Source organism: Manis pentadactyla, chromosome 3 (genome assembly GCF_030020395.1).
Source record: "Manis pentadactyla isolate mManPen7 chromosome 3, mManPen7.hap1, whole genome shotgun sequence".
Taxonomy (NCBI): Eukaryota; Metazoa; Chordata; class Mammalia; order Pholidota; family Manidae; genus Manis; species Manis pentadactyla.
The window spans coordinates 9,455,426-9,475,817 of record NC_080021.1 but is presented as its reverse complement, the minus strand read 5'-3'; the positions used below and the strand labels follow the sequence as shown (position 1 = coordinate 9,475,817).

The following is a 20,392-nucleotide window of genomic DNA, read 5'->3' as shown; positions in this document are numbered from 1 at the left end:
GCTAGCACAGCGGCCTCAACCCTGGCTGCCCATGAGAGCTGGGTGGGTAGATTCAAAGGGTGGGATGCACAGAGCCCATGAACATCAGTATTTTTCAAAGTTCTCCAGGTGGCTCTACTGTGTAGCATCACACATGGAAAACGGAGGCCTAGACAGGAAAGTTCTATGCATGGTGTCACACCCAATCAGGTGTAGACCCAGGGCCCCCAAGGCCCATGCAGCCCCTCTCCCCATGGGTGCTCTTTCTGCTTGTGTGTCTCCTTGCTCAAGGTCATTGCTTCAGGCTTCCCTCCCTCAGGAAAATCTGCCCAGACCCTCTACCCCAAGAGTGGTCAATGGGCGCCCCATCCACTCAGCACAGGCTCTGCTGTCCCCATAATGTCCCTTTCTCAGCACCATCCTCACCCCCACTGCATTTGTCAGGACCAGCCTGACCCCCAGTCCATGGTGGGCTGACTGGCCCAAGAACTGTGTTTCACATGAGCACAGCAGGTGCTTAAAAAAATGCACTTTGAATGCAATAAGGAAATAGCCAGGGTTCTAGTTCTTTCTGCCTACAGAGCTCCCTGGGGGTACAGCCACCTCTCATGTCACCTTTGAATCCCTCACCCCAATGTGTTCTGTTTTCCTGCAGGGCTCCCCCTCTAAGCAGAACGATTATGGTTGCTGGTTTCCACATCCTGTCACTTCTTTCCTCTGCTGCGGGAGGTCCTGTGCTCTTTGTCCCTGGGGATGAAGCCAGTGCCAAAGCTCAGAGTCCTCTGCTGAACTTGGCTCTGTGGGGTCAGGTTGGACTGAGGGGTGTTGAGGCCTCCTGCCCTACTTGGTCTCCCCACTAGGAGTCTGGGGTTTCCAGGCAGAGGGTCACTAGCTCAGAATAAAACTTCATCTGCCCACTGGGATCTTGGGGACCAGGAAGGCTTTAATTTTCCCTCTAGTGGAGAGCTCAGCTTTAAACCAGACAGCCAACAGCTATTCCCAGAGGCCTAGCCTGTACCCTAAGAACTCACAGATGTCCAAGTTCGGGACCCTGAGAGGCTCATAACCCAGACTGGACTGGCTCCAATCTGTGCTATTGAGAGAGCTCAAAAACCCATGTTCTTGCCCCAGTTTTGTGTTTAACCAGCTTTGAGGACAGTCTGTGTAAAGTGGGTCAAGAGCTGAGGTTCTGAGGGAGGGTGGGTAATCAAGGAAGGCTTCACTGAGGAAGCAGGCTCCAGTCCTCCTTAGCTCAGGTCTTCATCACCTCCTGGCCAGACCCAGGCAGCAGCCTCCTTGCCTCCAGCATCCTGGGCAGTGCCCCTCCTCAGTGCTCTGTGATTCTCTCCCATCTCTGTCTGCTTTAAAATGCCCAATTATTTTTTGTTATGTACTTATTTTACTATAAAATATTTTGCTCCCAAATCTTTAAGTAAAATTGACATTCTGGGAAGATGCTTGTCCCATGGGTTCTTGACCCTGAGATTGCCATGGATGCCAAGTGTGATCCTGGGCAGCCATGAACTAGACTGGACCATGTGCCTGCAGTGGAGCCAGCTGTGGCAAGAGGCATGCTGGGGATGTGAGGAGGGTGGGTGCCCTCTGCAGACCTATGCTGAGGAGCTTGGTGGTCCAGCAGACACCTGCCTGGGAGAAGCATTTACCCGGCACAAGTGTCCACAGGACTCACTCGTGTAACCAGACTCCCCGCTCTGTCCTCCTTACACCAGGGACTACTTTATCACCTGCCCCGTGATCAACATGGCCAACCATTGGGCAAGGAGGGCCCGAGGAAATGTCTTCATGTACCATGTTCCCGAAAGCTATGGCCACAGCAGGTAAGGTGGCTGTGTGGCCACAGTGGGTGTTGGCAAATTAAGGGAGTCTGGCGGAGGTTCCTGTCGCTTCTGCAATCCACAAAGAAGCAGGGAAAGGAGGGAGGGACTAGGGTACAAACCTGGCTCAATGACTTAAACTCTGTGTGCCTCAGCTTCGTCATCTGAAAAATGGGTGCAATAGTAATAGCCACTTGTCTCACAGTATTGTTGTGGGGGGCAAGCAAAATAAAAGATCTAGAATACACTTTGGAGTGCAACCTTAGCTATTAATGGATTAACCTGGTTTGAGAGAGGAGCCTTCTTTACTAATCTTACATGTTTATGCCTCTAAAAACTGAATGCCTAACTAAACAAAATGACTTTCCAAAGTGTAAAATGGTTTTTTTGCAACAAAAGGAAAATCTTGTGTACTTCTAATTTACATTTCATTCCTATTTCCCAAATAAGTTCAATGCATTTTATAATAATAGTCTCAGGTGCAATAAAATTATCAAAATGGGAAAGAGAAATAAGAAGGAAAAGTAGAAGAGAACCAGTGACAAGGGTGGGGTGACCCTTGGGCACAGAATGTAACCCTGCATTTCCCAGAAGCCAGGGATAGGATTAAAACATACAGAAGAGAAGAACAAAAGTTTGGTTTTCTAGCTAAACAATGCAAGTGGAGAGGCTAAGTGGCAGGGGACACATTTAGTCTCAGCCAGATGGAAAACAATCCAAAGAGGATAGCTGGGGCTCAGGCATGTCCAGGGTGTGGGCGGGAGGACTGTGGGGCCACAGGGTCTATTTCTTCCTGACCTTACAGCCCTGAGCTGTGTATCCGTGTTGGGAAGCCCCAGCCCCTTTCCCGGCGGGGTCAGCAAACTCCCATATATCTGACGGGATTCTCGTAAGTTGCATCAGATGATCCACTTCACATCAGGTCTCCTTTGGAAAGACTTGATACTTTGCTGAGGGCAAAGACCAGTGCTGTCCTGGTGCTCAGCCCTCCTGTAAGCATCACAGATAACAGAATAGCAGGGGTCAGTTCTCCAAAGATGCTAGAGTAGAGTTGTTTATTTTATCTGAGCGTGGAAGCCAGGCCTGCCATATGGAGCAACGACATCTGTCGCTCACATCCATGGTCTCTATGGGCAACAGGGAGTTGGGGTATATGACCACCAACTTTAGAGCTGGAAGTTCAGCCCCTCCAGTTGCCAGCTGTGAAGTCTTGGCTAGCTCCTGTGCCTCTCTGATCCTCGGCATCCTCATCGGCAAGATGAGGCTAGCAGTTTCCCCTTGCAGGGTTGGTGTTAATAACATCTGGGACATAAACTATCCAGCTCATAAGAGGGCTTTAATCTGTGTAACTTTGCATCAGCATCAAACGAAAGCCTATAAATATGCCCATTTTTCACTGTGACTGGCAACATCTCTTGGCTGAATAATGGCCACCTGGAGATACCAGTCCCAGTCCTGGAACCTGTAAATATTACCTTATGAGGACGAAGGGAGGTTGAGCATGCAATCAAGAATCCTGACCTGGGAAAATTACCCTGGGTGATCGTGATGGGCCTGAAATGCCATCACAGGTATCCTTATAAGAGAGGCAGGGGGACATTTGATACACATAGAAGGGGAGGCGGCACTGGGACCCCGGAGGCAGAGGCTGGAGTGATGTACCCACATATGAAGAAACACCAGCCAGGAATCCACCAGAAGAGCAAGAAATGGCTTCTTCCCCAGAGCCTCCAGGGAGAGTGTGGCCGCACTGACACCTTGATTTCAGATTTCTGGCCTCCAGAACTGAGAGACAGTAAATTTCTGTTGCTGTAAGCCACCCAGTTTGTGGTAATTGTTACCTCAGCCCCAGTCCTCAGGATGTTCTAGCTTTCCTAATTACCCATTATTTACCTCCTTTCCCCTGACAGATTATTCAATTTATACAGCATTTCACAGAAACATCCAGAGGTCAGCAGAGTTGAAATGGTCATCTCTGTTTTACAGAGGAAGAGTCTGAGGTTCAGGAAGTTCCACATGATTTCCCTAAGAACAAGCAGAGGTTAGTTATAGAGCAGCAACCTCCCCATAGCTTCTTTGAGCTCCAGAACTCTTTCCAGTAAAATATGTGGTTTCTCTACTTAGAACTATTTATAATTTCAACCTGATCCACTTCCTAGATTCAAGCAACTGGCTCCAGACTGTAGGAAGGAAAGTAAATGGCAGGCTAAGGTTCGGTAAGAGAGCCTTGGGGAAAGAAGGAATGATGAAGAAAGCCAGTGGTTTGAGGGAGATGAAGGGACCCTCATAACCCAGTGGCCACCCACAGTCAGGGAGGCCAAGCGTGGGAAGCCGTTCCTGGCATAAGCCTTGGCCGCATCTCCCAAATGCCAGGGCTCTCAGGAGCTCACGGGCAGCGCATGAATTCTTCAGTCTAGTTCTCTGCCTTCCTTCCTATTAAGGCAGAGATTATAACACAAGATAAGTCACTCCTGTTGCAAGTTCATCAGAATCCTTAACCAGGTGCGTATGCCTGTGGGCTCCCAGATTCACAGTGGCAAAACGGCAAGGAATGCATCTGCTACACGAGGACGAAAACAATCAAAGCAAAACCAAACAGATGATCCATATGGTTCCAGCCAGAAGCAACAATGCTTTGCCCCACCTGTACGTGTGTCCTGGGGCTGCCATAACAAAGTGCCACCACCTGGCTGGCTTAAAACAACAGAAATGTGTTGTCTCACAGCTCTGGAGCCTGGAAGTACAAAATTAAGGTGTCAGCAGGGCTGTACTCCCTCCAGGAAGGATCTGTTCGGGGCCTTCCTCCTAGCTTCTGGCCACTTTGGGCATTTCTTGGCTTGTAGATGGCTGTCTTCCCTCTGTGTGTGTATCTGAATTTCCCCTTTTTATGAGAACACCAGTCATATTGGATTAAGGCTCACCTTGTGTCTTCATTTGAACTTGGTTATCTCTGCAAAGATCCTATTTCCAAAGATGGCCATTTTCTGAGGTCCTTGAGTTAAGGCTACAGCGTATCTTTGTAGGGGACCCAGTTCAGCCCATAGCAGCACCAGAACCCTGCCAGGGAGGTTCCCGAATGGCAAGGGCCCACAGTGGTCTGTTTCAGACCTGGGGTTCAGATGGTCCTCAGAGGAGCGACACTTGCACAGAATCTGAATTGCATTCTCCGTCTCCCATGGCCAGTGTGGGTTTCTTTGTGGCTGAATAGCATTCTCACACTCCTCTGGGTACCCACAGATGGGGCTCCACTGCGCAGATCCAGGGAACCTCCCTTGAAAGGAAGCAATGCTCATGCATCAGACCCTCACAGAGTGCCTCCTGGGTCTTCACAATCATGGCACCGCAGGGCCCAGAGACCCTCCTGGCACAGAGGGGGATGTAGTAGGAAATCATGCAGACAGACAGAAGGTGATCCAACCACCTCATTTCACAGGCTGGGAGTGGGTTCTTTCCACTCTGGTTTAGAGGCTCCTTGGGGCTCGGTTTGGTCATCTGTAAAATGGGAGTAGGGAGGTGGGAGAGGTGAGAAGCACCAGGTCACTGGCTCCGTGGAGCCCTGGACCCAGGGCCCCTGGAAGGAGGAGAGTGAGATGGAGGGTCCAAGCCTTCCAGCCCCTTTCTCTCTGTCTCACAGACTGAGCTTCTAGTAAATTCCATGCAGCTTAAAACCTCCTGGGCTCGGTCACCTTTAAGTGCCTTTAACTCTCACGTTCCATCATTTTGGAGGAAAGACACTCAGAGTCACTAAAACATTTCACAGGCAGAGATGTTCCCACATGTACAGAGGCAGAGAGTATCCCCGTTAGAGCAGGGATGCTGGGCCAGCTGCCTTGACGAGAAACCCACCTTGACTCTTAGTAGTTCAGTAACCTATGGCAAGTCATCTAACCTCCAGAGGACTCAGTTTCTCTACCTGAAAAAGAGGGATAATAATAATACCTACTTTAGAGGGTTACTGTGATAATTAGTTTGTATACAGAACAGGGCCTGGCAAACAGGAAGTGCTGAGCGTCACATTATTCTTGTCCATCAGAACACATTGTTGACAGTTCTCCATATCTGGGTCACCTCTCCCCACCCCGGCCGCAGCACAGTGCGTCTGTGCCGTAGATGCTTCAATCAATGAATGAATCACAGAAACTAACACATTTAATTGTTGGCAAGTTTATCTTTTATGCCTGAAAAGATATCTCTCTCACTCTGCCCTGGAGCTGTCACATGTCTCATTTATTTCTGGCCCAAATCTACAGACTTAAAATATATGTGTATGCCTTACATTTTCAGCCATCTGTCTTAGGCCTCCATTTCTATGAGCATGTATTAGCTTTCCTGGCATAGCTAGTGAACAAAACACAGCAAATTATCACTTTCTTACAGACTGTTGTTAATTGATAACAGCATAATAACAAGGCTCCTTAAGTGCTCCGTGGATTATAGATGAGATTTTCTCCCTGAAATTGAGGCCCAACTTGTGTGAGGAAGAAATTGTTTTAATGGCTGGGGGAGGAGTCAAGGAAACTGAAACTTAGAGTGTGAGAAGCAGCTTCCATTTTAAGTTTTGGATTGAAAGAATCACAGATTGTGATTTCCAACTACTTTATTTCATAGATGAAGAAACAAAAGCCCATAGAGGTGAAGGGGTCATGTCCCAGGCCCGGAGCGAGGAGGTGGCAGCCAGGACCCAAACCCCGTCTCCTGCCCTCTCTCTGGTTTTCTTTCAATTGTACCCACTTCATCCAAAGCATCTTGAGTTCCTGTCATGGCTAAGTCTGCTTAGTAGCTGTGTGACCTTTGGCAAGTTGCTTAACTTCTGTGAGCCTCCATTCATCCTCACCTGTACATGGGAGATTCATAGTACCTGTCCCGTAGGGTGATTGGAGGGGTCTGGGGGGATGGTGCCTGCTGCTGGGCAGGTGTGTGTGGGGGGAGTGTGCGTGCGTGTGCACAGTGCCTGGCAGCTCTAAGTTCCAAGGCTGTGGACACCAGAACAACACTTGCCAGCTTTCTTTTGCTCAGTTCTGCTCACTGGGGAGATTTGGGGCCCGTTTCCTCCGTCATTCCTGTCCATAGCCCTCTGTTTCAGGAAAAGGGGTTTTCAGTGATGACCATAATCCAGGATTTCCTAGCCCAGCACTACTGACATTTCAACCCCAGTGCTGTAGGGGCCGTCCTGTGCATTATAGGGTGTTTGGCAGCAGGTCTAGCCCCCACCCACTTAGTGCCAGAAGCACCTCCACATTTGTGACAACCAAGACTGCCTCCAGACATGGCCTATGTCCCAGGGGCAAGATTGTGTCCACTGAGAACAGCTGCTGGAACCATTATGACAGGGGTTGTTACTAACAGCATCTGAAGGGAAGAGCAGCCCCTTTCCCTCATCCCTGACTGAGTGCAGACTCCTACCCTGCCAGATGCCACCCCTGGCCCCATGGAGCTCCCAGACAGACCCCAAAGGCACCACAGCTCCAGAGCATGGCAGACACTTCTGTTAAAGGCTGAGCTGGAGGCTGCTGGGCCTCTGTCCCCCAGCGGGGCCCTGGCCGGCTGCCCCCTCCCAAGCCTGAGGCCTGGGAGTTCTCCCAAACACCTTGCCCAGTTATCCCTCTCACACCGCCTCCTGCACACTGCCAGGGCCCCTGCTCCCCTTCCTGCCAGGCTCTGCAGTGCCTCTTGTTGACTCCGAGTCGATGTCCTTTCTAACCAGCTCCCTCCAACGGACACACTGGTCCCAGTGCCTTCTCAGGAGAAGCTCCCATTGCATTCTCTGCAACTCATGGGCAAAGGACTCCCAGACCCTGTGGTCAGCCCAGGCCTGGGGGGCTGTCTTCCCAGCCCTTGTCCAGGAGCCAGGTCCCAGCAAGTGTGGTGGGGAGATTTATGCTCTGATGTCATCTGTCCTTGGAGGGTCTAAACCCTGGCTCTGTGCCTTTCTGAGGCCTCTCAGCAGGAGACGGCCTCCCTAAGCCTTGGCTTCCTCATTCCTAGGCTGGGGCTAACAGCAGTGCTTACGCAACTGCAGGGTGATCAGGACTCAGTAAGACAGTGTGAGCAAACTGCCTAGCTAGTTGCCTGGTGCGACGCTGGCACTCATCAGGTGGCCACTGATACTGCTTAATGTGATAGGCTGGAAGGGCCCGCAGTGGGGCGAACAGGTCCCAGGAAGAAACAAGCACAGTGCAGGCCTTTCCAGGTACCAGCACCAAGAGCAGCGGCTGGAGGGCACGGCCCTTCATCCGAGGCTCCGGGCTGGGGCTGGCCTGTGGTCTCCATGGGAACTCATTCCGGCTGGGTGCAGCTGTTGCGCTTGAACTGTGTGCTGTGTTCAGGTCCTCAGTCCAAAGTCCTTGGTCCCCAGAGTCCTCAGCCATCATTCTCACATGCAACAGGCAGAAGACATTTCAGGGAGATGGAACGCGGTTTATCTCTGATGGAGGCCTGGGGGGCAGGGGTCTGGGGATTACACAGCAACCAGCCTCCATAGAGGATGCTGGACAGTTCTTTCATTTAGGGAGAAGCGGCTTGGCCTGAACACACATGGGATTTGAATTCCATCTCTTCCATCCATTAGCTGCCTACCTTTGAGCAAGTTCCTTCACCTCAAAGTCCTCATCTATAAAATGGGTATAGTTACATCTACTTCATAGTGTGAAGACTCAAGTCAGGGTATGTTAAACACCTGGCACAGTGTAGATGTTCAATATTCTAGTTATTTTCCCTGTGGGAAAAATAAGGCTCTGAGAAGAAAAACAAATTCAAAATGATTTAAGAGGCAGTAATGTTCCTCCTTTGTAAACTGTCCCAGCTCTGGAAAACAAAGCCATAAATCCTAGACTTGAAACACTTTGTACACCACTGCATTTGCATTCTAGACATTTCTGTGCATTCCAGAGGCCTTAAACATTCCAAATTCAAAACATTATCTTTTCAGTTGACTATCTTCATGAGTTTGTTGGAATTAGCAAACCAAAGAAAATATTAAATAGCTAGATTCTTGAATTGGGTCCATTGGCCTGGCTACATCCTGTGTGATTCGCAAGATTATGTCCCAGTAAAGATAGAAGTAAAGTCATTTTCTGAAACTGACCACTCCAACCTCATGATATATGAGGGGTTGTGCTATACGTTCTCTTCAACATTGATTCGCTAAGTATTCACCTACTGCATGCTATCCCCGTCTAAATCTAGAGATGGAGCAGTTGGCAACACAGAAAAGGTCTCCCTCTTGGGTTTAACACTGTAGTCAGTGGGGGGACTCATGAGTGTCTAAGGGTAGTTTGCAAAGAACACACAATGCACACATAATTAGCAGAGTAAGTTCAGATTATTGCCATAGGAAGGAGAAAGGGGGGAAAAAGGCTTAGAAAGTGTGAGGGTAAAGAAGGAGCCAGGGAGCTGGAGTCTGTTGAAGAGGAAGATAGTGGTTGGAGATGTGGAGTAAAAAGACAAGGTCTTACAGTTCACATAGGAGTTTATAAACAGTGGCAGGCAAAGAGATAATATTTTATCTGAGTATGATGGAAAAGCATTGGAGATTTTTAAGAAGACGTGTTACATAGAATACACATTGGTCTTTTCTTTCATGCCCCAAACACAGCTCACTAAAAAACGGGTGTTTTCTTTTTTAAATAAAATGTAGAATAGAAACCCTGTTATCCAGTGTGATCATTGATTAGTTAATCAGACAAGTCAATTAAAATGGTAACTTGTGAAAACTGAATAAGGTAATAGGCCTTAAACAATGTATTTTAACTCTAAGCATAGAGTCGTGCATTCATTTGCCATCCCAAGTGCAGGGTCCAAGTCTTGACTAAGAAACTGCTGTCTGAAGTTTGCCTTTTGAAATTCTTGCAAAACCATAACCGTAATGCACGATCTATAATTTCTAGTTTTGGTTTCTTGAAAGTGGGGTATCCACATGATATTTAATTTAAAGATCTGTTGTTGCAATGACAAACACAACTGGCATATAAACAGGTTAGAGACAAACACAGACACGTGACTTCCTGGTGAGACTAGATGCATTGGGCCAGGAAAATTCAGGCTTTTCTAGCAGCAGTTAATATGCTTCATGTAGGGAAAAATTATCCAGGTTAATCCAGCAACTCTGTTGAAAGCTTTGCCTCTACTGCAAAACAATATATCATCTGGCCCTGCTGGGCTTTAGGGAATTATGGAAATGATTGAAGTATTTCACTTGGGGTAGGAGTAGGATTTTATTATTTAAAGTAAGTCAGGGAGCTTGCTTTTCAAGAATCACAGAGTGAATCCTTTCGTAAAACACGAGCCATTTGTAAAACATATAAATACTTCTTGATTAATTCATAAGCAGATTCTTAACTTTTGCAATTAGATTTGCCCAAAGAGAAGCACACATACAGGCGTCTGTTTGTAAATTATTTAACAGTGTTCCAACCCCTCCAAAAAAAGTTTTTTAAAGAGCCTGAGAAGCAGAGGACTTCGATTCCTGCTTGTTCCCAAATTCCCTTCTCCAGAGGAAGTTATCTAGAGATACTGGTGGGAGATAAGAACGGGAGTATATTTAATGGGAATGAGGTCAACAAACTTCCTCCTGCAGACAGAACACCAGGGATAGAAATCTCTGGAAAAACAGGCTTTCATATCCATCAGCTGGGCTGAGCAATGAGCCTTTCCCCAGCAGAAGCCTCTTCAACCCATTATCAGAAGAACAATCTCCATTATGCAAAAATGTGGCTTGTTGAGGTCAAGAAAGTTGCTATCCACCCTTTCCTCACGTTGAGTGGAGCCCAGCTCAGGTCATTATGTCAGCAGGGCCCAGAGTCTGGGCTTCCTCTGAGCAGAACTTCAGTCTCAGTCATGCTCCCTAACCAGCCCCAAATATCCACAGATGGCGGCTCCCTCATCCTGGGAGCAGAGCTCAAGTCAGGAGCTTGCGCAGTGTGTAATCTCTGAACTGTGGCTTTTGGCTTTTGACTTGCTGGAATGCAGGCTTAGCCTCCCTGCAAGTCCACACCAGCAGGATTTAAGATGAGCCAGTAGCATGGCTTAAAGGCGAGGTTGGGAGACATTATGCAGAAAGGACCAGCCTTCTGTCTTTCCTGGATCACTGCAGTGACCCATGAGTCCTCAGGTCCAGTCTTCCCACATCACTCCAGGAATGGTTCTAAGGGAAATGCAGCTTGCAAGTTGCTTGCTTAGAAACCCCCAGTATCCCCATTCCCATCCCCTTTAAAGAGTATCCCTCAATTCCTCTGGCCTCAGGTCGCACATCTTTCACAGAACCAGAGCCTCAAGGACCTCAGTGAGTATGCAGTTTACTGGTTCACAAGCGTTTGATTTTCCAGCACCAGGAAAAAGTCCCATTTCACTTTGCAGCACAATGTGCTTCTCAGGACAAGACAGAGGCCCAGAGCTCCCTGTTGTGGCTGCCCACTCCCTGTGCCCAGCCAGCCCTGTCCTGCTCTCTAGGTGAAGCTCAGAACATGGCCTACACCCTGCACGCCCCACACCCCACATACCCCACACGCCCCACACGCCGAAGCCCGGTCATTGCAGGACCAAGCCCACTGTGATCGCCCCTCCCTGCTCTCCACTTCTTGCCAACACCCTCCCTGCTGTCCACTTCTTGCCAACAACAAGTACCATCTGTCTAGCATACAACTCACAGAATTTTATTTTTTAGAAATGGTGGTGTATCTGCATTTTCTTTAAGACTGTGGGCTCCATGACACACACCCAACCTCTTCATCTTGTATTCTCAGCCTGCACCTATTCAGGGCACCACACACAGTAGCCTTTCGGCAAATGTGGCTCTAGTTTGGTCTCATCCTGACGTCCTGTGTTTTGCCACCGCCCTCGCTGAACTATACGCACATCCGGAAACTGAAACCCACACTCGGGTCATCGCTGAGCCGGCGGTGGGTCTGTTCCTCCCTCAGTCTGGCTAAATGTGAGGTCACCGACATCAGCAGCAGGAGCCCTTCGTTAGCTGGCGATTTGTAATTTTTAGAGGGAATCCGTCCACCGCCAGTCTATGAGCATCCCGTGATGCCATGTGGGAGGCTGAGCAGGAACAGCACACACACTCTACAGACCCAAAATCCAAGGCTCGGAGAGTCAGTGCTGGGAAAGGGGGCTTGAGCCAAGCCCACCCCGCTTGGGCAGGGAACTTTCTGGTCCCCACATCCACATGTGACAGTGAGAAGACCCAGCCCTGGTCTGAACCCGAGACGACTAACTGTCAGATGAGGGGGAGTTTGACCCCGGTGTTACTACCAAAGGCAGCACATGACAGCCAGAAGGAGATCAAGACCCCCTCTGTGACTGCCGCAGGTTTGGGCATAGATTCATCAGTGACCAAACCCACCCCAGGGCAGAGGACCCAGACGGCTCTGCACGCACTGTCTGCCCCCACCTGCAGGCACCGTGGCCACTGCAGTACCCTGGCCGACTCCTTTTACCTCTGCCGGGCCCTGGAGTGTCTTCCGTGTCCCTGTCTGCCGATGCCGAATCCAAACCCCTCCTTCCTCCGGAGGGTCCTGGGACTCTCAGCCAGGGCCCAGGGCTCTCTGATCCCAGACGCCCTCTTCCAGGGCTCGCGGTGTCAGCCTTCCTCCAGATGTCTGCCCGACGCTGCTCGAAATAACTCCAGCATCCTGATAAGGATCAGCCTGCGGAGGAAAAAACAAAGCAGAGGTCCTCATAAACAACAGACTCTCAAATTAAACTGGTCAGAGGGGCTGGGAGGCCAGGGGTTCCCCAAAAAGCAGTGATCTGTCACCTCCTGCGGTCACAGACCCCGCTGGGCTGGAGCCGGCGGTGGCATCTTTCCCAAGCCCGTGTCCCCCGATGTCACATGCAGCCTCGGATTGTCTGTGGCCAGAGGACTCGCACCATGAAACTGGCAAAAGCCATTGTTAAACCTGTCCCCGCTGACCATCACGGATCTTCTAGAGGATGTCCTGAGAGCCGTGGAGCCTCGCCTTGGAAAGATGCGCCTACACAGCATCACACCACTCTACGTGCGATGTCAGGGTGCTCACAGTCCCCTGAAACCTTATCGTGGAACCCCCAGGCCAAAGACCCCCATTCCAAAGCCTTCTGGTGTCTCTCACAGGAAAAAGGGGGAAAAAATGGCCATATGAGCCAGAAACCCAGCCGGAGATTTGAAATGTTTTATTGCCAAACCTCATTCAATGTTCGGAAGCATGACTGTGCCGCCATTGTACAGATGAGGACACTGAGGCCCAGATGGGTTATGTATCTTGTCTGAGACCACGTAGATATGAGGTGACCGAGGAAGGGGACCATGAACAGTGGCCTCTAGGATCAGGGAACGGCCCTCAGGTCACAGCCAGCGAGAGAACTGAAACTGGCTCCTCTGCTGCAAGGAACTGAATTCCGTCCCCACCTCACCGAGAGGAAGGAACGAAGTCTGCTCACCCCTTGATCTTAGCCAGGAGACCTTTGCCTGACCTTTGAACTCCAGAAACTGTGAGGGGCTACACTTGTGTTGTTTGAAGCCAGTGGGATTGTGGTAACTCCCAAGGGCAGCACAGTCGTCTCCGAGGGGCCTCTGAGCCCCGGGCTCCTTCCCTTCCACCGTGCTGAGGAAAAGCAGGCCCGGGGGGCAGTGGGGGGCTGCTGCCTGTTAACTCCAGGCGTCCATGGGTCCTCCGCAGCCGGCACCCGAGGGGCCTCCCCAAGACCACACAACCCTGGAGTCGCAGCCTGGGGCTCCGTCCTGGCTTTGCCGCTCCACGGTTACAGGGCCTTGGCAAGAAAGTGGCCTATATGAGCCTAAGTTTCCTCCAGGGTAAAACCTCTCTGAATTACTCCAACACAGTCAATTCACAGTGCCCTTGAGAGAACAAGGGGCACGTGATTTGTACACTACCAAGCGTGGCTGTAGAGGAGAGGTGATTTTGATGGCCCTTGTTACAACTTCTATCTTCCTGGCATATTTGGCTTTGTGTTCCTTTTCTCTTTATAATCTTAAAACATCATCAGGCAGCTGGGTCATTTGTACTTTTAATGACCCTCAGCCCTCTGCCCACAGGTAAAGTAGACCGAGAACAGGACTTGGGGCCCAGGAGACTCAGCGTCAAGGCCTTGCTCTCCCATGTCTCAGGCATTCACTTCATCTTTCTGAGCCTCAGGTTATTGCCTGGAAACTATGCGGATGGTAGCATTTAATTTCCCAGCTGGTCCTGAATGTTGGCGGTCAAAGGCCTGCCACGGTACCTGGCACATCATGGTGCTCGGGGCATCGTCCTGGGCAGGCGCTGAGCAGAGCTGGCTGCCAGAGGCCCACTTGGCAACCACAGAATCTGGGCTCTTGTCTGAGCTTGACCACAGATATTTCTGGCATAGAACAAGGGACTTAGCTCTTCAGGTCCCAGGAACTGTAAAATTAATGACACTCCCACTTCCTGCTCCCCCTCAGGTACAAAGGAAAGCTTAAACCCATGCAAAGAGGGTCCAGGGTACCCAGCAATGGTTGTAAAGAGACTCCACACCCAGTGATTGGCATCTCCCCTTCCTGAATGGCTCACTCGGTCTCCTGTCCCTTCTCTGATGCCTTCTAGTGTGGCTCAGGATTGATCCGTAGTAATCACCCTAATAATACCTGGATTTGTGAAAACATGTGTTTTGATAGCTTCCGCATGTCATGGCTGGTTAGGTGTGGTATTTCAGGAGGAAGAAACTGAGACAGAGAAGTCAGATGACTCATCCGAAGTCCCACAGGTTGAGTGACAGAGCCGAGCCTCAGCTGCTGACGCCGTCATGTGCTCCACCTTCCATGCCCTGCTGCAGCCACGTGTACATCTGCTGAGCATCCTTACGGTTCCAGCAGGAGTTCCAGGTCTTGAGCCCCTCGGAAGCCCTGGCTAAGCTAGGCACCTGAGCTTCCAGCCCCAGCACCATCCCTGTTGGTCACCACAGTTCCCCGCCTGAGCAGGGGAGGGACAACAGGGAAGGTGCTTTCTTAGCTTGAAGTGCTCCCCTTTGTACCCCTTCACTCAAGGGTCCCCTTTCCCAGTCTTTGGATAATCACAGTGAATCACTCTGAGTGCTAACCAAAAACCAGGCTGTCTATTCACAGAACTTTGTAGCTGTCTTCATGCTGATTTAACCTCTGCACAAATTACCTTTATCTGGAAGCCACCTAGTCTGAGCCCTTTCCCAGGACATCCGTCCATTGGGCATATCTGCCCATTATCCCAGCACAGATGAGAATCAGTGGCTCAGGATTGATGTACACCTGTGTGACTTAGCAGGGTGTGCTCTGGTTCACATGTTATCAGCTGACCTGCGGACTGAGGTTAACTGCCTGGGCCGTCCATCATGCCTATGTAATAGGGTCCCAGGAGAACCTCTGAACACCAGGTTTGGGTGAATCAGTACCCCAGTTAGTGAGGCTGCTGTTCCCTTAGAGATGGTGATTCCTCAGGAGTAGAATGATGGATGAGAAGGAACACTGTATGTACCTTTTGGGAACCTACTACACACACCATTTTATTTTGACCATCACAACAACCCTATGAAGTAGGTATTGATAGCCTATTCCACAGACGATGAAGCAGAGAATCAGGGAGGTCAAGTAATTTGCCAGAGGTCACCCAGCTTGAAAGTGGAGAGAGGAGCTAAGACCCAGGGATGGTAGCAATGTTCCTGATCCACGTCTGCTGTTCAACTTGCTGCATGTCTCTGGGTAAGTCAGACTTCATTGACCGTGGACTTCATTCTTCTCCTCTGTAACATTGAAGTTTAGCTGTTGTAATAAGTTGGGGCCAACTGTGAGGTCAGGGGGCACAGGCTCCATATAAGACCATGCTCACTTCTGACACCAAGTACAAATTCAGGGGGTTCCTCACATCACCCTTGGGTTTCCGCATTCACCAGGAAGACTCACAGACCTTGCTGAAGGCTGCAGCCCCCACAGCGATGGTTATCCAGCGTGCACATGAAGATCAGAGAAGGGAGGAGCGACAGCGCACAGACCCCACGAGGGTTTCCAAGGCAAAACTCCTCGTCCCCTCCCCGTGGAGCCAGGAGGGGTGACTCTCTTGGCACTGATGTGTGACAGAGCCCTGGGGTAGTGCCAGCTGGGAGGCTCACCCAAACCTGGTGTTCAGGGGTTCTCCTGGGACCCTGTTACACAGGCATGATGGACGGCCCAGGCGGTTAACCTCAGTCCGCAGGTCAGCTGATAACATGTGAACCAGAGCACAGCCCACTAAGTCACACAGTTGGCCCTCTGGCATGGCCAGCCCCACCCTACCACTGTGGAGGGTGGCCACATCTACCAAAGATCCAGTGTGGCCAGCCCCTGCCCTAAACAAAGGCACTCCTGTCAGGTAGGATGTGCATTACCTCCCAGACGCCGAGGACAAAGGCCAGCCTTGTCTTGGGGAAAAGCCAAATTCCTCACCCCACAGCTGTGACGTCCCCCAGGTTTTCCACTCGGGGGGAAACTTTGACTTGGAGCAAATTACTTGACTTCCCTAATTCTTGGGGCACTCTCCATGATCACGCCCACAGACCCATGCCCCACTGGACTGGTCGCCTAGTGCCAGCTCCAGCCCAGTCCATTTCAGACTACTCATCTGGTTTCCAAATCTCTATTCCGTCCTGCCTGCTGCTTATTAAATACTTGGTTTAGTCAGAGCATGTATTTATTGACCTGCAACTATGTGCCAGGCACTGTAGCAGGGTTGGCTACGTGGATAAATATCAACCTTGAATGCAAGTAGTGTATGAACAAGGGCACAGAGAGGGGCCTCAAAATATGAGCTATTTTGGACAGATGTTCAATTGATATTATAAGTATCGTGGTTGGAATATGGTTAAAAGAACATTCTCTTGGAAAGTTGCTTACAGACTTCCCAGAGAGTTAGATGCCCAGCACTGGGTGTGCTTCACCCAACAGATGCGCCATGGATCTGGCCCAAGGGGGCCGTTGGAGTAAAGCCCAAGGCAGACCTCAGCCTCACTAAGTACTGCACAGGAATCCTAAACAAAAAGACAGAAAAGTCTTCAACTGAGGAGGAGGAATGGTTTTTCTCTCACTTGGGTTTTCCAGCAGTTTATCGTTGCTCTAACATTTGCTTCTCCTTATTCCATGTGTTTTCTCAGCCTGGAATTGCTGCCAGATGTTCAGTATGCCTTTGGGCTTCCTTTCCAACCTGCCTACAAGGGGCAGTTTACTCTGGAAGAGAAAAGTTTGTCACTGAAAATCATGCAGTACTTTTCCAACTTCCTCCGGTCTGGGTGAGTGGGCCCCATGCGCGGGGCTGTCCATGGGCCGCCCCTGCCCTCGCCGAGCACAAGGCCACACTGGGCACCTGGGCTCCCACCCTTTCCGCCCTAGGTGCTCCTGTCACCTGCTGCTGCCCTCCCTGTCTGTCCCCCCTTCCAGCCTAGACTGCCTTTGCACACATTAACCCTGTTGAAGAATATTTCCAATCATATGGTCTCTTGTTTAGCCATACTTGGTGGCCCCAGGTCAGGGTTTCTCAATCTCAGCACCAGGGCTGCATAAGTCTCGCATTGGGGCGTCCTATGCATTGCAGGCCTTTGGCAGCATCTCTGGCCTCCCCCTACTAGACGCCGGTAGCATCTCAGCCCGCATTCCAGTTGTGAGAACAAAAATATCTTAGGCATTGCCAAGTCCCCTGGAAGGCAAAGTCACTCCAAGTTGAGAACCTCTGTCTTTTGTTATCAAATTAAAATGCTCAAGACCTTTCTAGCACCCACCCCCCCATTACATGCCTCTACTCCCTACCACGCAGCGTACTCACTGTTCCCACTTCCAAAGCTGGTTCCTGTTGTTCCTTCCACCCTGTGGTTTCCCTGTCTCCCTTTATCTCTTTGCCAGATGTACATTGGTCCCCTGGCACAGTACTCCATCCCCTGGAAAGGTAAAAGTCATGGCTCAGCTTAAGCTACTGACATTCTGAAACAAAACCCAACCAAATTTTAAAGAAAAACAAAATTGAACTTTATACAGTTGGGGGAGTTGAGCAGAAAGACATTTCTCTTAATTCAGGATTTAGAAGATGTGTTGTGAGGTAGTGACATTGCAGGTGGGCCTTAAAGGAATAGAAGGATATTCAGGTAGGCAGAGCAGGAGGCCGTCGCCGAGAGGAGCACCTGTCAGCAAAGGCACCTCAGGCTGACGGGATGAGAAGCAGACCTTGTTTGGTGAATGGCAGGAGGCCGGCTGGGGCTGGCACACCGTGGAGGACAGGCCCGGTGGCAGGTTTAGGAGGGGCCCGAGGGTGTGACACCTCCTTCACAGGGAAGCCGACCCGTAGGTGGCAGACGAGTCTGCCTGGCTCGAGGCCCACCCTGCCACCCAGGCCTCGGACAAGGGTATTCCAGAGACTGGCTGCGGTGTCCAGATGGGAGGACACTGAGGTAGAAACGGACATGTGACCTCCAGAGCATTCAGAAAGGCAGAAGGGCAGCTCCAGGTCCTAATAATGCTGCTGTGTCATGAAGCCCTGTCGCCCTCTGCTAGAACCGGCCTAAGGGCAGAGAGTCAGATTTAACTGTTTGCAGGGGAGCATTGCCGAGCACCGCCCTGGAATCCATCAGGCAGGTTCAGAGCCTGAGGTGACACCTGAAGATGTGTCATCTGGTCCTCAGAGACCACAAGTACAAGAGGGAAGTGAACCCAAGTGTCAGAGGGAAAGATAAGCTTCCCTCATGGATGTTTGGTTCTTATCGTTTTTCCAGAAATCCCAACTACCCTCATGAGTTCTCAAGGAAAGCACCTGAATTTGCAGCCCCCTGGCCTGACTTTGTCCCCCATGTTGGTGGAGAGCGCTACAAGGAGTTCAGTGCCCTGCTCCCCAATCGACAGGGCCTGAAGAGGGCCGACTGCTCCTTCTGGTCCAAGTACATCCAGTCTCTGAAGGCGCCGGCAGGTAGGGAAACCTGAGCAGCAGCGGGCCGGCAGGGGGCGAGGCCGGCTGTTGATCCTCCACACTCGGTGGGATGCACGGAGCGCGCTGGCACCACTGGTCACTGGGATGCCATCAGCACAGCCCTTTCCCCTGAGGAGCTCACAGTCTGGGGGGGGTTCCTCCTTGCCAAGGGCCTCCTGTTCCGGTGGGGGGCAGGCGGGGGAAGTAAGAAAGAGAGAGGCATGGGGAAAGGACACTGGTGGTGGAGCCAGCCTGGAACATTGGTGTGGGAAGAGAAGTAGGGTCTTGAACTTCATCCTCACACCCCTTGGAGGCCTGGGTACAACATCCTGGAGAGGGAATTCTAGCCAGGGAGAAGTGGGCATCTCTACCTCTTCCTGCTGAAGAGGTGTTACAGGGAGAAAATGAACCATAACAAGGGCACTGGGAATACATGCAATGTCCTTAAGAAGGTTCCAGCAAGTCGGGGAGTGAGGAACATAACCAGTGAATGTTTTTCAGCTTCCCTGATGCCAGGACGGAAGTCTGCACCCAAGCTAGCGAGAGCCCTAAGGAGGGAGCGCTCCCTTCTCCCTGGAGGGCCTGGGAAGGCTTCCCGGGAACGGTGATGCTGTGTTGAGGTTTTCAGAGTGACAGGAGGTCCTCAAGCAGAGAGAGATAAGAGCAGAGCTTTCAGTAGGGAAGTGACCTTGGCCAACATGTTTTAGATTCTCAGCTCTGCTTTTAGCTTCTGAGGCCAAGTGGCTCTCTGTGGATGAACCCAAATCCAGTGCAACCTAAGCACGTCCCTACAGCCAGCCGGGTGATGAATCGGCTTCCAGACCGCTGAATACGCCCCACTGTGGGGCATTAGTGGGCAACACCCACTGGAGGCTGCCGTCTCTTAGAGCCAAAGGGGAAGGTGAGGGAGGAGAAGCCCTGAACCTGACTGCACCACACTTGCACTTCCTGTTTCAGATGACGCTGAGGACCTGCTGTCAGCAGGGCGTGAGGAGGAGGAGAGGCCAGCCGCCTCTGGGCTGAGAGAAGACCTCCCGCATCCCCCGGAGCCAGGCTCTGAGAGCTACAGCAAGTGACCAGCCCCTGAGACCTCCGCCGCCTTGCCGACCCCACCCCAGCCTGCCACCCTGGGCACCTTATTCGCTAAAATACCCACTAACTTTCAATAAAGTATCTACATTCAGTAAAGTGAAATATTGGCGACTCAGATTTGTTGATCGAAGACAGTCCTTAGGAGACACCAAACTAGAACTTAATAATCTTCCTGAGGTTTGAATCCAGACTGATGTGTCCTTCCAACAATTATTTATGGAGCATCCTCTCGGTGCACCAGGCCCTGTGCTGGGTGCTGGGGAGACAAGGGCCCTGTCCTCGAGAGGGACAAAAAGGCAGGTAAACACACATTTACAGTGACATGAGTAAAGAGCTCCACTGAGGCCAGACCCCAGAGTGACACAGCCCCACCTGCATGTTAGAAAGGACTCTCTTGTGAAGGTTCCAGAATGGAGGTAAGATGACAACTGGGCCAGTGCAATATTCTAAGCAAGGGATGGTAAGGTCTGAATCAAGGCAGTGAAAGACAGATCTGAGAACCATTTAAGAAGTGGACCTGATAGGACTTGGTTGTGAGAGAGGGGAGGAGCAAGGAGACAGAATCATCTCCCC

At 50.8% G+C, this 20,392-nt stretch overlaps 2 protein-coding genes across 3 annotated transcripts in view; one reads left to right on the top strand and one right to left on the bottom strand.

Annotated features, from left to right (window-relative positions):
* Positions 1-12,422, bottom strand: part of SLA (Src like adaptor) — an 82,307-nt gene extending 69,885 nt beyond the window's left edge. The window contains exon 1 of one of the 2 annotated variants that reach the window (XM_036890503.2): positions 12,235-12,422. The gene's annotated coding sequence lies outside the window, so the exon portion shown is untranslated. The remainder of the gene's footprint in view (positions 1-12,234) is intronic. The other variant, XM_036890504.2, reaches the window with a different exon arrangement.
* Positions 1-19,921, top strand: part of TG (thyroglobulin) — a 249,643-nt gene extending 229,722 nt beyond the window's left edge. The window contains exons 45-48 of the mRNA XM_036890501.2: positions 1,710-1,817; positions 16,932-17,066; positions 18,537-18,727; positions 19,685-19,921. Coding sequence (XP_036746396.2) covers positions 1,710-1,817; positions 16,932-17,066; positions 18,537-18,727; positions 19,685-19,803 — 553 coding nt within the window. The 3' untranslated portion in view covers positions 19,804-19,921. The remainder of the gene's footprint in view (positions 1-1,709; positions 1,818-16,931; positions 17,067-18,536; positions 18,728-19,684) is intronic.
* Positions 19,922-20,392: the final 471 nt, after the last annotated feature.